Below are 14,070 nucleotides of genomic sequence, written 5' to 3' on the forward strand. Positions count from 1 at the left end.
TGATAAACTAGTCGTGGCACTCGAAAAATGCGGAAAAGCATGCTTCTTGCGCCGCATCAGCGAGACAAACTGTCGTTATTTGAAGAGTGAGGCTCGACTCTTCGCCTCATGCAATTGACGATGGCGAGCGGCGGCGCATTATCGGTGGCAAGGTGCTCGAAGACTGCACATTGGGCCTTTGAGCAGGCACCTTGTGCTCTTTAGACGCAATTTTAGAGCAGCTTTAGTTAAGTCTCGACATGTTTTTTCTTTTTCTTTTTTCAGGACAGTAGAGGTACTAATCTTATCAAAACATGCGAAAATAAAAAAAATCGGTAATTTTAAAGAAAACTCGCGTTTTTTATGTGCATCTGCCATTAAGAAAGAATAGTTTTGTCATAAGTATCGTGTTAAAAATACAAATACACATTTATAACAAAATTTTGATATATCGAAGTACTTTTATGGCAGATGTAACTGTTATAAAGAGGCTTTAGTGTATTGAAATATTTAAAAATTACACCAGTGAGCACACTGAGGGGGACTGTCAAAAAAGTCAATCTGAAAAAAATCGTTAATCTGAGGTTCGCTACTACCAGATTTGACTATCAAGAATCAACTCACTAATCAGCCATTCGGTACACACAATGCATCAGGCCTCACAAGACCTCTCTGCAGAGCTACAGGTTCTCACCGACAATGCCTTCTTTGAAATGCAGTACATCTTACCGTATTTACTCGATTCTACCGCACCCTCGATTGTAACGCGCACTCGATTTCCACCGCGGAAAAAAAAAAAAAACGTAAGACACCGATTGCAACGCGCACCCATTTTTCTCGCTGGCCCGCACGATCACACCACTCGAAAAAACGACTCCTTTCGGGAGCGTCTTCTATTTAAATATGAGGTACGGGCGAAGCTTGTGCCCATCTGACGTGTAACAGAGCATTGCCGTCACTGTAGTTTTACCGTGGACCGATGTCAGCACGCGAACTTGCTTCGCCCCCTTCTTCTCGACGGTTGTGGTCCCAGGCATGTCGAAGTAAAGAGGCGTCTGATCGGCATTCCCGATTTGCCCAAGCAGGTAGCCGTTGTTGCGCCGCAAGTTTTTTTCTTGCGGTGCATGTTATGTGGGCCAGACGGGCAGATGCTTAAACGATCGCTTACGGGAACACGCCAATAATGTTCGTGGCGGAAAAGATGGCTTCTTAGCGCAACACGTGAGCACGTGTGGGTGCACTCCGCTGTTTGAAAAAACAACAGTTCTATGCAAGATTAAAGAGGAAAACGTGCGTATAATTTATGAGGCTGCTCAAATGGAGCTTGAAAGCAGCGCATGCGTAAGCAAGCCATCAGTCGCCCTATCAGATAAAGAGATATGTTTCTTGAGGTGCGAGGGTCGGCGCAGCAGGCATAGCGATCGGTGATAATTGTATCTTAAAATTTGTCATTTTTCACTCGTTGTGCTCCATTGCATATTAACGGCCTTCCCGTCAATAAAATTTTAGTTGGAAGTCAGTGCTTGTCTCGTCCTTTTCTTGTCCTTCGTGCATTTTTCGCGCTGCTAAAACCCAAGTATGCCATACCAACTAGCCCAGTCAACCGCTCTATTTAGGACGAACCTCTGAAAACTGTGAAGCTTGTCATCGTACTCCTCCGCAAAACTTTTCGCATATGCATGTTCCCCTTCGGAGGGAAAGGCCTTTCCTCTTCATAAAGTTAGCCAGCACCTGCTCGCTTTCAACTGGCTCCGCATTAGACCTTTTTCTAAGACTAATTGCATAGCCCGCACTTGGAGCAGTTCTGTCGTCACTGGCCGCTCGCTGCTCAAGCACACACTCGCCGAGCAGCTCTTCAATTTGCGGAAACCGACCCTGCTGTGGTCCACTGAAGCCTTTGCGTGAAGCTTTGCTGTCGACAATCTTCTGCTTTTGTTTCCGCCGGTCCCGCACGCACGTTTCGGGAACTCCGAACAACCGCGATGCGGTTCGATTTCCGTCCGTTTCTGCACACGCGATGACTTTTCTTTTAAAAGCGGCATCGTGGTGCACTCAAGTTTTTGGAGTCGGCCCTTCCACACCGTCGATGCTAATGCACCACTAGATGACGAACTCCTCAGCACACGTACGAAGTGCCGCACGTGGAAAACACATAGGCAGAAACGGCCGATGCGCCATGCCGATGCTCATAGGGGGCGGCCATTTTGGATTTGCCGATGGCAATAGATTGACCATAATTTTTTTTGTTCGTACTCGATTCTAACGCGCATGCGATTTATGAACTCGCTTAACCGGAAAAAAGGTGCGCGTTAGATTCGAGTAATTACGGTATGTCACCATTGCACAAACAATGTAGGGCAATTTTAATACCCTTAATGTCTTCTGACTAACCTTTCGTTGAAACAGCGCAACGCCATTTGCCACCATCCCAATTTTTTTGTTTTTTCTGTGGCCACCTCCCAAAAATGCGGCATAATCATGATCACCATGCCAGTAAGATAAGTGCAATTATGATGCAACAAAAGAACATTACAAAATCAAATTTTGGTGAAAGTTTAGAGATACAATCATGTGAGTTAATCAGTAATGTTAAGTCGTTTAAGGAAGAAAAATCCTTACCAGTCATCTGAAGAGGGTTCCCACCAGCGCCAAGGCCCTTTCCTATTCCCTGAAGCCCAGCTGTAAAATGACAACGGAGATATTTTGTGAACTCACTTGACATGGGCGTGCTATGCATACATTTTTCTGAATATTTTTTTTAACCATGTCTTATATGATGAAAAAAAAAATAATAATGCATCATACTGTGGATAGCTGGCACAGAAAGTTCAAGGCAGTGATAGACAAACTAAAATCAAAGCCGAAAAATGCTAAGCAAGGTGAACAATAAGACGATCTTTCCAAGTACTAGATAATTAAGCCAGCATTTTTCACATGAGATATGCATTAGAAATAGATTTTAACTGAACTACAGTCGACTCCCGGTAATTCGAAGTCGCTTAATTGGAAGTTTCGGTTAATTAGAAATGAGCAAGTGGTCCCATCAGTTTTGCATGCAATCGTATAGAAAAAAATGCTCGATAATTCGAAGTTAAAAACCCATAATATTGATTAATTAGAAGTTTTTTCAATCGACCGTCTCGACGCGACCGTAATTTTACAGTAAAATGGGGAACTTTTCATATGCCAAAACATCTGCCGGACCGCGCTGGTGTCTTCGCCATCACTACTGTCCGCAGCGCCACAGATCTTGAAGCGGCAATCTTTTTAACGCTGGCGAATCGCATCGGCGGCATCGACTGACTCTAGTTGACTTTTGTCGAGACTCGAGTGTGTCACCGCGTCACCCGCGCGCTGGGTTGATTCCACACGTGTTTCTGCGCTTCTGATTTTGAGTGTTGTCGTGGTGACGTACGTTTGATAATGGCAACTCGTGGCCCTTACCGAACGCTAGACCTAGCGACGAAAGTCGAAGTCTTGAAGGAAGTTGACCAGGGAGGCACCGCCAAAGAAGACATTGCAAGAAAGTACGGCATTAAGCCTAACACGCTGTCGACTTTCATAAAGAATAAGCGCTCAATATTGGATGCGTTTGAAAGTGAAAAATTCAAGACATCGCGGAAGCGGATGCGCACCGGCGCCTACCCCGAGTTGGAGGAAGCACTGCTGATTTGGATCAGAGAGGCACGAAACAACAAACTTCCTCTCAGTGGTGAAGTCGTCACGGCAAAAGCGTCATCGCTTGCTGAAATGTTGGGCATCAACGACTTCGCTGCTTCGGATGGGTGGCTTACGCATTTCAAACATCGCCACGACTTGATTTTTAAAAGCGTGTGTGGGGAGAAGGCGTCAGTCGATGAGGAAACGTGCCCGACATGGAAAGCGGGCAAGCTTCGCGAGTACCTCGAAGAATACCAGCCGGCAGACATTTTTAATGCAGATGAGACTGCGCTTTTTTATCGGCTGCTACCGGACAAGACCCTGACATTTAAAGACGACGACTGTTCTGGAGGCAAAAGAAGCAAAGAGAGAGTGTCAGTGCTAGTCGCGGCGAACATGACTGGCACAGAACGGTGTCGCCTGCTTGTGATCAGGAAGGCTGCCAAGCCTAGGTGCTTTAAAGGCGTGAAGACGCTTCCTGTGGATTATGCCTCGAACAGAAAGGCGTGGATGACGTCCGATATATATAAGGACTGGGTCACCAAACTCGACCGCAAGTTCGCGCAATTAAGCCGTAAGGTGTTCCTTGTGGACCAATGTAGTGCCCACATGAACGTACCTGCCTTGAGTGCCATCCGTCTTGTGTACCTGCCTGCAAACACGACGTCCGTGTTGCAGCCCATGGACCAGGGCATAATAAAAAATGTGAAGGTATTGTATAGGCAGCATCTCGTCGAGCGCATGCTTTTGTGCATGGACAACTCGTCGCAATACGAGGTAAGTTTGCTTAGTGCCATCAACATGCTAGCGCGAGCTTGGACCCGCGTGAAAGAAGAAACCATCACCAATTGTTTCCGGGCCTGTGGTTTCATGGAAAACTCGGGGGATGCTTCTCCTTGTGCGCCAGTGGAAGTGCAAACAAATGAGCTCGACGACGGTAGCTTTCGCGCCGCTCTCGGTGACGTCCGTTTTGACGAGTATGGCGCTGTGGACAGCAACGTCGAAACATGCGGTCCACTAACGGACAGCGAAATCGTGCAGATGGTTCGGCCCCATGACTGCATTCTTGAAAATGACGACGACGACATCGGAAATGAGCCACCACCGAGGGCTGCCGATGTACCTGCGGGTCTTGCTCTTGCGCAGCGGTTTTTTGTTGGAGAACACAACGCCGAAGAAGCACTTCGACACGTGTATTCCTTACAAAACTTGCTAGCCGCAGCCAGATTCGGCAAGCAGAAGAAGACAGACTATTTTTCCTAAAAACTGTAGCGCTTTTAAACTAATAAAAGTGCCATTTTTTGTGCTTTTTGCTTAATTCAAAGTTCGTTTAATTCGAAGTTTTTTGCGGTTCCCGTGAACTTCGTATTAACGGGAGTCGACTGTAGCAACCACCAGAAGGCAAGGCTACTGATCACTTTAGGTAGAGTGCACAAAGTCTGCCAGCCACACCCCCACTGAAACAGAAATCAATTGCAAGATGAAGAAACTTACTGGGAAGTTTTGATGGGAGACCTCCATCAAGATCTTCATTGTATTTGTCCATGCGGACACTCATTGCCCGGTTGTACAACTTCTGACCGTTCAACATAGCTGAAAGTCGACAGTCAGGGAATAGTACTTCACAATCAAATTCAAAACTTAAGCCATGGACTGACGAGTCCCCTATATACAAAATGTGACATTGCACAGGCACTCTTCATAAACAGCCCATGCTACGGATATAGGCTTGGGCGAATATTTGAAGGAATAGTACAGTATTTGAATTCACTTAGACTGAAATTTAAATTATTGAAAATATTGAAGTACCGTAACTACTCGAATCTAACGCGCACATTTTTTCCAGTTAAACGAGTTCATAAATGGCATGCGCGTTAGAATCGAGTATGAAAAAAAAAATAAATACGGTCATTCTATTAGTATGGTAGCACCTGAATACATGATAGATCAAGTAGAGCTGCCTACACCGCTCTCAGATGGTGCTCTAATTTGAATAATCTTTGGTCATTTTTTAACAATCATACAGGTTGCGTCTCATGCAGATGAAATTTTTTTCAACACCAGCACAATAAATTTTATGCATGATGAAAATAGCGAGAATCACGAAAAAAATTCAATACAGAGATGCATTGCAAAATAAGGATACAGATTGCTTGGACAGCTTCAATGGGGTGTTCAAACTCAACAATTCCGTGGCCCTTGCTGTTCCCTTCCTTATCAGTCCTGAGGTCTACGTTTGAAACACGGCCTGCAATCCTGAACACCTCCTGAAGCTTTTTCGCAGTCACCTTGTAATCAAGCTGAAAAAATGAAGATAATAAAAATTTGCAATTAAGTAATTGCAACACACCACTGTGGCAAGTCACCTTTACAAAGTTGTGACTACAATGTTCATTCAAACTTTAAAAGATGCACATTAATTCAGCCACATAAAGACTTTTTAAATTAAATTAGCATACACCAAACATGTTTCCTGAGACTGTAAAGTTAGCAGGGGTCACTTACATTGGCCACAAACACTCTGTTTGAGAGGGGTCCCACAATTCCGAGAGAGTCGAGGAACTGGGGGCTCAGTCCGTAAGTGTTGAAACCTACGCCGCCACCGCCACCACCTCCACGGCCATATCCGTCACGGTCATCCCGTCCGCGGTCATCCATCATGCGATCACCACCAGATCGTCCCCGCGGAATTGGGCGACCAAAGCGGTCACGTTCAACGTCAAAATCCTGCATAATGAACGGTAAGTAGCGATTAGAAAAAGGCAAGCAAATGCTTATTAAATCGCAGTGCTGGATGGTAGACAGAAATGACAGACAACAGAACATTTGACACTGTATTTACTCCCATATTCCTTGCACTTCTTTTTTCTCGGAAAAAACCGATGCAAAGTTAGAGGGGTGCAAGAATTTCACAACAAAAATTTCTCGTTAATGAGTTTGAGTGGGGAAAAAAAAATGAAGTGCCCGCAAATCTGGATTCTCATGCTAGCAACTTCTCAAGCTATGAGAAGTACTATTCAAGACTTACCTTAACAATCAAACTGCAGGTTCAGCACAAGGTAAGATTTATTTGAGACACAAAAGCTGCAAGCAAATAGTAGACAGTTTCGGAATACTGTATGTCATGTACCTTGCGAGCATAGTGTTAGCATTCGTCCCTGGAGTCTGCAAAAGGTTAGCGTATAATGTCAACCTTGGGCTGTTGGCTGTCTAACATGAAATCTGCAGTTACCTTTTGACGAAATAAGTTTAACCATCCATCCTGGTCTTAAACACACCAAATGCCCGGCGCATCTTGGTGGCTTTCATTTGCCCGTAGTGAGCAATAGTGAACACAAAATTCGTCTCCAATGCACCTACTGGCGGGTCCTTTTGCCGTTGTTCAGTGCATGATCAATCACTTTCAGCTTGAAAACAGCCGTGTAATCTCCCCATAATGCACAGAATAGACACAATGTACACCAACACACTGCAACACACACATGACACTTTGGCTTGGCTTGGGGCTCCGTACATAGATAGAGATAGCGCCAGGCTGTTGTTGGGCATTTTTGTTGGGGAATGTGGGGCGTGCGAGGATTACACGAGTAAACGCGGTATATCACCAATAGTCAAAACCTAATATACAGACTGCTGACCTGTCACAATGGACCTTTTTCGTAACTTTAAATCTAGCTTTCATGCTTCGGAGTTTGCCGAACTAATGGCGGCTAGCCACTTGCAACAAACAGCGTAATCATGCTCAGTTTGCATAATAGACAAGCCTCAGCTTGTGCAACTAGGACCTCATCCCCACTTGTACCACAATGAATGCCACAATTAGGGCGAATAGGCAACTAAGGGAAGCTCATTTGCAAATTATATTGATTGATACGTGGGGTCCCAAAACCACCATATGATTATGAGATACATCGTAGTGGAGGACTATGGAAATTTCGACCTCCTGGAGTTCTTTAATGTGCGACCAAATCTGAGCACAAGGGATTACAGCATTTTCGCCGCCACCAAAAATGCACCCGCCGCCAAGATTCGATCCTACGACCTGCGGGTCAACACTGGGTATCTTAGCTACTAGACTACCACGGCGGGGCACTTGCAGACTATGAAAATGGTCTATACAATTATACATAGGTTATAGTACGTGGGGTTTTACATGCCGAAACCACAATTACGAGGCACGTCGAAATGAGGGGCTTCAAAAATTGTGACAATCTGGTGTTTACAGCGCGCTAATATAACCCGGTACACGGGCCTCGAGCATTTTACCTCCCATCGAATACAATTATACATTGACTTTTTCAACAAGTTAGAAGGCATGGTTAGAAGATTTTCAAGTTTTGAAGCTGGTGCACAAAACACCGATGATCAGAGCAAGCCAACTCAATCATTTAGTACAAAGCGTTAAAATGTGCCTCTCTTACCTCCTTGACCACGAGAAAACGGCCCTTCATCTCGTATCTGTGAAGCACCTCAATTGCCTTTGGCACAGACGCTTTGTCCTTGAGTTCCACAATCCTGCATTAAAAAAAAAAGGGGGGGGGGGGCACTGAACATGTTGGCACATCACATCATAGGGACTAAAATCAGAGGAAGATGGGCGACAGTGCAGGTGCACAAATGGAACAACTGATGCCAATAGTAATGCCCCGCCTGCTGCATTGATTTTTCTTTGCCAACAGAGACAAAGAAACTTCAACTGGTTCGTTCTATAATGACATTTCTACAAGTGTGGGCACACGAATTCATAACTTCCAGATAGGCAGCCACACACCGCAATTACTGCAACACCACAGTACACACAAACACACACAAGTGCAAGAAAGGAGCAGAACATTATGGGATAAAAGCACTAGTCCAAGGGTACACATAACTTGCATGAGCCTATCCTAGAGCAATTAGCACTGGCAATTAGCTGGCATTTATGGCGTGTCGAGCTGGCTGTAAAGATTTCTCAATGGAGCACCATAGCAAGACAGTAGCAGCAAGGAAATTTACCGATAACCTCACCCTCAGCAGAATTCCACAGCTAAAGAGCCAAAGTTTTCGGAAGCATAGCTAACGAGGATCCAAGCTATACAAAGCAGTACTCACCCACATCCCCGGAACTTGCCAGTCTCATCTTCAAACAGCTCGACGTAGGAGACATCACCAACTGAGAAAAGAAAAGCCACCAACTCTATAATGACATTGCTACAAGCGTGGGCACATGAACTTGCAACTTGCAGATAGGCAGCCAGGCACCGCAATAACTGCAACACCACAGTACAAACACACGGGTAATTACTCTCATACTCATGCCTTTGAAACGAGTGAGTGCTTTCATGAGCAAGAACGGCCCACTATAGGAATGCCATTGCGAGTGCCAGAAGCACTCATACTAGTGCTCAGTCATGGTGGTAAAAGCTACTTGCTACACAATGCTAGTGATTAACCCTAAACAATTTAAAACTTACGAAAAAATTAACATGTGAATTAACACAATTAGGATAAATGCGATTTGCAAGGCATACACACGTGAAGTAAGCACTTCTGAAGATGACGCCAATTTTAAAGTATGCAGCTCCTCGAAATGATTCTCAAGTTTTTTTCAGCTTCAACTGAAATATTTCAATATTAGAACAGAAGTACATGTTGCTGTAAATGAAACAGTTACCTCAGCCCTGATGCCAGTTTTATAATTTTCAGTTCACTTGTAGCATGACTGGCTCACTTGCACTAAAAATTATAATGTAGAACAGTGATATGCAGTCAAAAATGCATCTTGAAGTTTCCTGTAGGTGTCCCTTCCATATTTAACTAGCTAGATCAGTATATTTGTGATATATGCAGTAACACGCAATTCTGGTATGGCTGACGATCAATCTGACGAATTCCAACTAAAGTAACGCAAGGTTCAGAATTGTAGGGAACCAACATTAATCCCCTTCAGACACGACACACACTTGGGTCTTATTTCTCTGCATACGGCTGCCACAAATGTAATTCCGCAAATATGCACCCTGTTTTAATGCAGTTGGTTAATACAAAACAGCCGCACCTTTATCCCGAAACAGGTCCTTGATGTCAGTCCACTTGCAATCAAAAGGCACGTTGGCAACGTACACACGCCGGTCAGAAGGTGCACGAGACCTCTGCCTGTCAGGCCGAGAGTCCGACCTTCGTCGATTGCGGCTTGAATCGCGGTCCCTGTCATAGTCTACCGGCGACCGAGAACGTGACCTGTAGTAACTGCTGCAAAAAAAGAAGCACACAATCTATAAACTTTCGTACTCAAAGGAAGTAACATGCACATGTGATTCTTGATTTTCTATCCCTGCATTTCGGGTGTCCCGCATTGTCAAAGCGGCTCAAGATTACCGCTTGCTACTGTGACGAATACAGCCTCATGGTCCAACGAGTGCCATTCAAAAGAAAAAAAAAGTGTTGGGTGCGTTGTACTACTTGATTTCTCTATTTCTAAATTGAGCGGAGGCCCATTGTTAAGTACCCTTTTATGGAGCAATGTTGCTCACACTAGGTTGATTGGAACGTCTGCCTTAAAAGTCTCGAAATTACTTTTAAGAATATTTTTCCACACCAGAAGAAAGCTCATCAATTTATATATAGGAGGTAGTATCATGAAGTCATCTGCAAGGAGCATCAGTGAGGCTGTTGCAAGCACATGTGATGTTGATATTTTTCATAGAAAACAGGTTTTTGAGGAGCAGCACCACCAAACATCAGGCTGTCATAGGTCCGATTGCTAACGACCACGGCTATGGTAGCGCACTCCCCGACAGGAAGAGCTCAGTGAATACCTTCAATAGTTCTCGGAGTATTTTAAGCCTGCCTCTCTTCTTGTGGGTTAATGTTATCTGGAGTGTGTAGTCACGAGAGTCAAATATAAAATCAACAATTTTCATCAAGACTGCTGCTATTGTCTTATACAGCTGCTCTGCTATGAGGCAGGCCTTGTAGAGTTCTTATACCTTAAAGGGGTACTGACACAAAAACTTTGGCCCCTTGTTTTTTTGCTGCAATGCGTTGCTGGGGGCCCGTTAGGCATAACATGACACACCGTACGCTGTGGCACACGACATAATTACAGGCCCTTCATTATCAACCAGTTCCAGTTTGAGAGAGCCCCAGAAAAGTGAAGCCACCGGGTGCAACTATCGCCATCTAGCGTGAACAGCTCCGACCATGTCAGCACACAGAACTGCGACACATTTCAGCACGGTCCACATCAAGAATTACGTTCCAATAAGAAACGGGACTGCAGTGTCACCAAACAAAACTTTCAAAGCGTTTGCTACAGCTATGCACTCACGACCAGCCGTTGAGAATTATAGACTGCAGGAACAAGCATCATCATAACTTGTTTTATTTACTGCAGTGAGGTGACATGAGGGAAGCAGGGGTCCCCAAAGGGTCTCCTTTGAAGGTGTCAATGGCACGATAATGTGGAGCATTCACGCAAACTTCAAAATGAATTCAAAATACTTTCCAAGCTATATTCACGGTTGATATTTTGAAAACAATATACGTATGTTTTTGGGAATCGACCCTGCAGGCTATCTCTGCCGCAAATTTTGTGTCAGTACCCCTTTATTGATGATGGGTTGACTGCATGTTTCACTTTCAGTATTAAATAGTTAGCCCGGGAAAAATTTCTTTGCACCAATAATTGGTGCTGGCTAACAACATAAGCAGTTATTTTGTAGGTGCACAAGTATATATGTGCAAGAGGGTGCATGACCCTCGACCACGTCCCTCCACTTCCAAGATACATCATGCAATGTGCCCTGCTAGACCAAAGTGATGTGCGACGTACCTATGTCCTGTGAAGGGCTTTACGTTGGGCACTGGGTCAACGACTAGCTGCCAGAGCACAAGAACAACCCCAAGGCCCATACTGGTAGGAATTTGGCTATTTTGTGCCGACTGTGGCTGCAGTCCCAATTTCGATCAGACTCCCACCTAGCGCAAATATCACAATAGCCGTGCCCAAAAACTCTACAAAGCACTTGCAATTCATTCCGTTGGGCCATCATGTGTAGTGCACTATTGATCATACTAACCCACGAAGAAAATTGATTATCTCTGCACATGATCATAGCATCGTCATGTACTAGTTGGGACGCATGCATTAAGCTCCCCCCTCTCTCTCTTTTTATTCCTGTTTTCCTAGAAGCATATATATATTTGTGCACCTATGAAATAAAGGTTCATGTTGTTAGCCAGCATCGTCATGTCAGTCTTTTTTTGTCCCATGTATCTAAGCTGTTCCTTGCTTTATTATGAAGCCAAGAACACGAGCTCAAGTTTGTACTTTTATAAAAGTAGTCCAAGGCTGTGGGTCCACTAATAGTTTTCAGAGTTTGAAACAAAATTAAAGAAAATGAGACTGAAACACTTAATGGAACTACTATGCAGATCAGCACAATTATTAGAATACAAGAAATAGAACATTTAAGCCTTATAAGCTGACAAGCTTATGTGAAAATTTTAGTTCCTAAAAAAAATTACACGGCAAACATGCAGGTATAAAGGGAACAGCCAAACGACAAATTAAAAAGTAGAATTAAACACTGGAAAACTCGGCAAAAGAAGCTACCCTGATGAGCTAAAAAATTGTATTGTCTTGCATAAGGAAGAAAATATTGTGGCTCTACTTAAAAACAAAGAACAGTTTTGTTAATCAGTCATTATCAGCTATTAGCGTTTACGCCTAGTCAGCGAGTTAAGGCATCGGTCGTTTCCCGGCAACAGCTCAAATTGTGACGTCAAACACAATCCGTGGTCGGCAACTTGGCGCAGTCTCCAATTCTTCGACGTAGGTTTAACGAAACGTTTACGGCGCAATTTGAGAAGCTGGTAAAAGGCAGCAAGGAGACAGGATAGCACGCATTATTCTTTTCCCATCAATTCTCAGTTCGCACCGCGAATACTTCGTTAGGCCACGCTGTGGTTAAGCGATTCCCCAATTCAAACAACGCAATAATTTACGTCGGCAAACCTCGACCTTGAACAGTTCGCCCACAAGACGAGCGATGCAAAACAACAAGCAAAAGCGTTCGCAAAAAATCTGTGCATGGCAACCATGGCTGCATTCAAGGCGTCATCGGTGCGGCAATAAAGAACGCCCCGCTTCGCGCGAAACTTCCCGACATCACGTTTCGTTTTATTGGTTTTCCTCCGCATCGAAACGAAACGAATTGAAGGCGATGCAGGCGAACAGGGCGAGCGCCACGAATGCTCCTGAAGAGTGCGTAACAAGCTCACGAGCCACGTTTTCAAAAAACTTCGAAGAGCCTACCCAACTTCTCAAGAACCCCGCAGGATGCGACACGTCAGCGCTGTTACATGCGTTCACCGCGAGTGGCCAATGATTTAAACGCTCGTATTTCACTCATCGCGACGTCAGCGCACGAAAAACGGCAAGATTCCAGCGCACACAGATGGCCTTAAAATGGCGCCACGTTTTCCCATTGTTCCATCGGAAAGCCTTCAACACGAGCGCCGGCGGAACCGGTCTGAATCCAACAAAAAGAAAAATCGAACGGCCTTAATTACACAACTCAAACGCAACACCGCGTAACAAGCTTAACAAGTACGGCCAGTCGGAGCAATGCAACGGGAAAAATGCGGCATATTCAATAAATACCGGTTCATTTTCGGAGCAGCTTCCCTGGGAGCCGGCATCAGCGGGTAGGACTAACGATAAAAAGAACTGCGCGTGCGCACAAGGGGTCGCTAGTGAGAGGCGCAAAGACCAGAGAACAAACCTCGCTCAATTCACGTAAAAATTCATTGGTTACAAGGCGCCTAAATGAAAACCAAAGAGCGCGAGAAGCAGCTTAGAATATTCCGGCAGTCGCGGAAGCATCACCAGTTTTGCTCACAGGCAGGATCTTACGATTCTTTGCATTCCAAGAAACTGCGGTCTCGGGGCAATGTGCGGCATTTGTACTTATATATGATGAATCACTGCGCCAACGCAACGAGCAATTGTACGCGTTCAGAAATAATTTCGAGCGACGAGTTTTATCACAAAACAAGGGAAGCGAACAAGATGCTGCTCCAAATAGTGGCGCGCACAGTACAAATAACACTGACACACACTCACCCTCTGCCATTTTCACCAGAGCCGTTCTGATTCATGTTGTGCGTCACTTCACTGTTTTCACTAACGAGAACCAAGTATTAAATACTGCAAAGCAGCGCGTATAATCGAACAAGTCTTCGGTGACCAACAGCAAGAGCGAATCCGCGCTGCCGATATCACCACGAAACACCTTCCAATCAACAAATTCTACAAATGTCGCAACTGGCGGCGAAGCCGTGGAAGTGAGAAGATACAGCCGCTCAGTTGCGCACCCAATAAACACAAAGCAACACTAAAGTAAAAAATGCAGCGTATTACACTTAATAAAGAACAATTAAAATATA

The 14,070-nt window shown here is 44.7% G+C and overlaps 1 protein-coding gene across 5 annotated transcripts in view; it reads right to left on the minus strand.

Moving 5' to 3' along the window:
* The window catches only part of LOC142817460 (myelin expression factor 2-like), a 38,692-nt gene extending 24,777 nt beyond the window's left edge, over nucleotides 1-13,915 (minus strand). For 2 of the 5 annotated variants that reach the window (XR_012895252.1, XM_075894472.1), the window contains exons 1-8: nucleotides 13,286-13,375; nucleotides 9,677-9,870; nucleotides 8,731-8,791; nucleotides 8,061-8,154; nucleotides 6,145-6,366; nucleotides 5,786-5,939; nucleotides 5,134-5,232; nucleotides 2,599-2,658 (exon numbers count right to left, since the gene is read on the minus strand). Coding sequence is in view for 4 of the 5 variants with exons in the window: in XM_075894472.1 (XP_075750587.1) it covers nucleotides 2,599-2,658; nucleotides 5,134-5,232; nucleotides 5,786-5,939; nucleotides 6,145-6,366; nucleotides 8,061-8,154; nucleotides 8,731-8,791; nucleotides 9,677-9,870; nucleotides 13,286-13,323 (922 nt within the window). In the remaining variant the exon portion in view is untranslated. Of the gene's footprint in view, nucleotides 1-2,598; nucleotides 2,659-5,133; nucleotides 5,233-5,785; nucleotides 5,940-6,144; nucleotides 6,367-8,060; nucleotides 8,155-8,730; nucleotides 8,792-9,676; nucleotides 9,871-13,285; nucleotides 13,376-13,747 lie in introns of those variants that run through there. The other 3 variants (XM_075894485.1, XM_075894474.1, XM_075894478.1) reach the window with 3 other exon arrangements.
* Nucleotides 13,916-14,070: the final 155 nt, after the last annotated feature.

Source organism: Rhipicephalus microplus, chromosome 1, assembly GCF_043290135.1.
Source record: "Rhipicephalus microplus isolate Deutch F79 chromosome 1, USDA_Rmic, whole genome shotgun sequence".
NCBI lineage: Eukaryota > Metazoa > Arthropoda > Arachnida > Ixodida > Ixodidae > Rhipicephalus > Rhipicephalus microplus.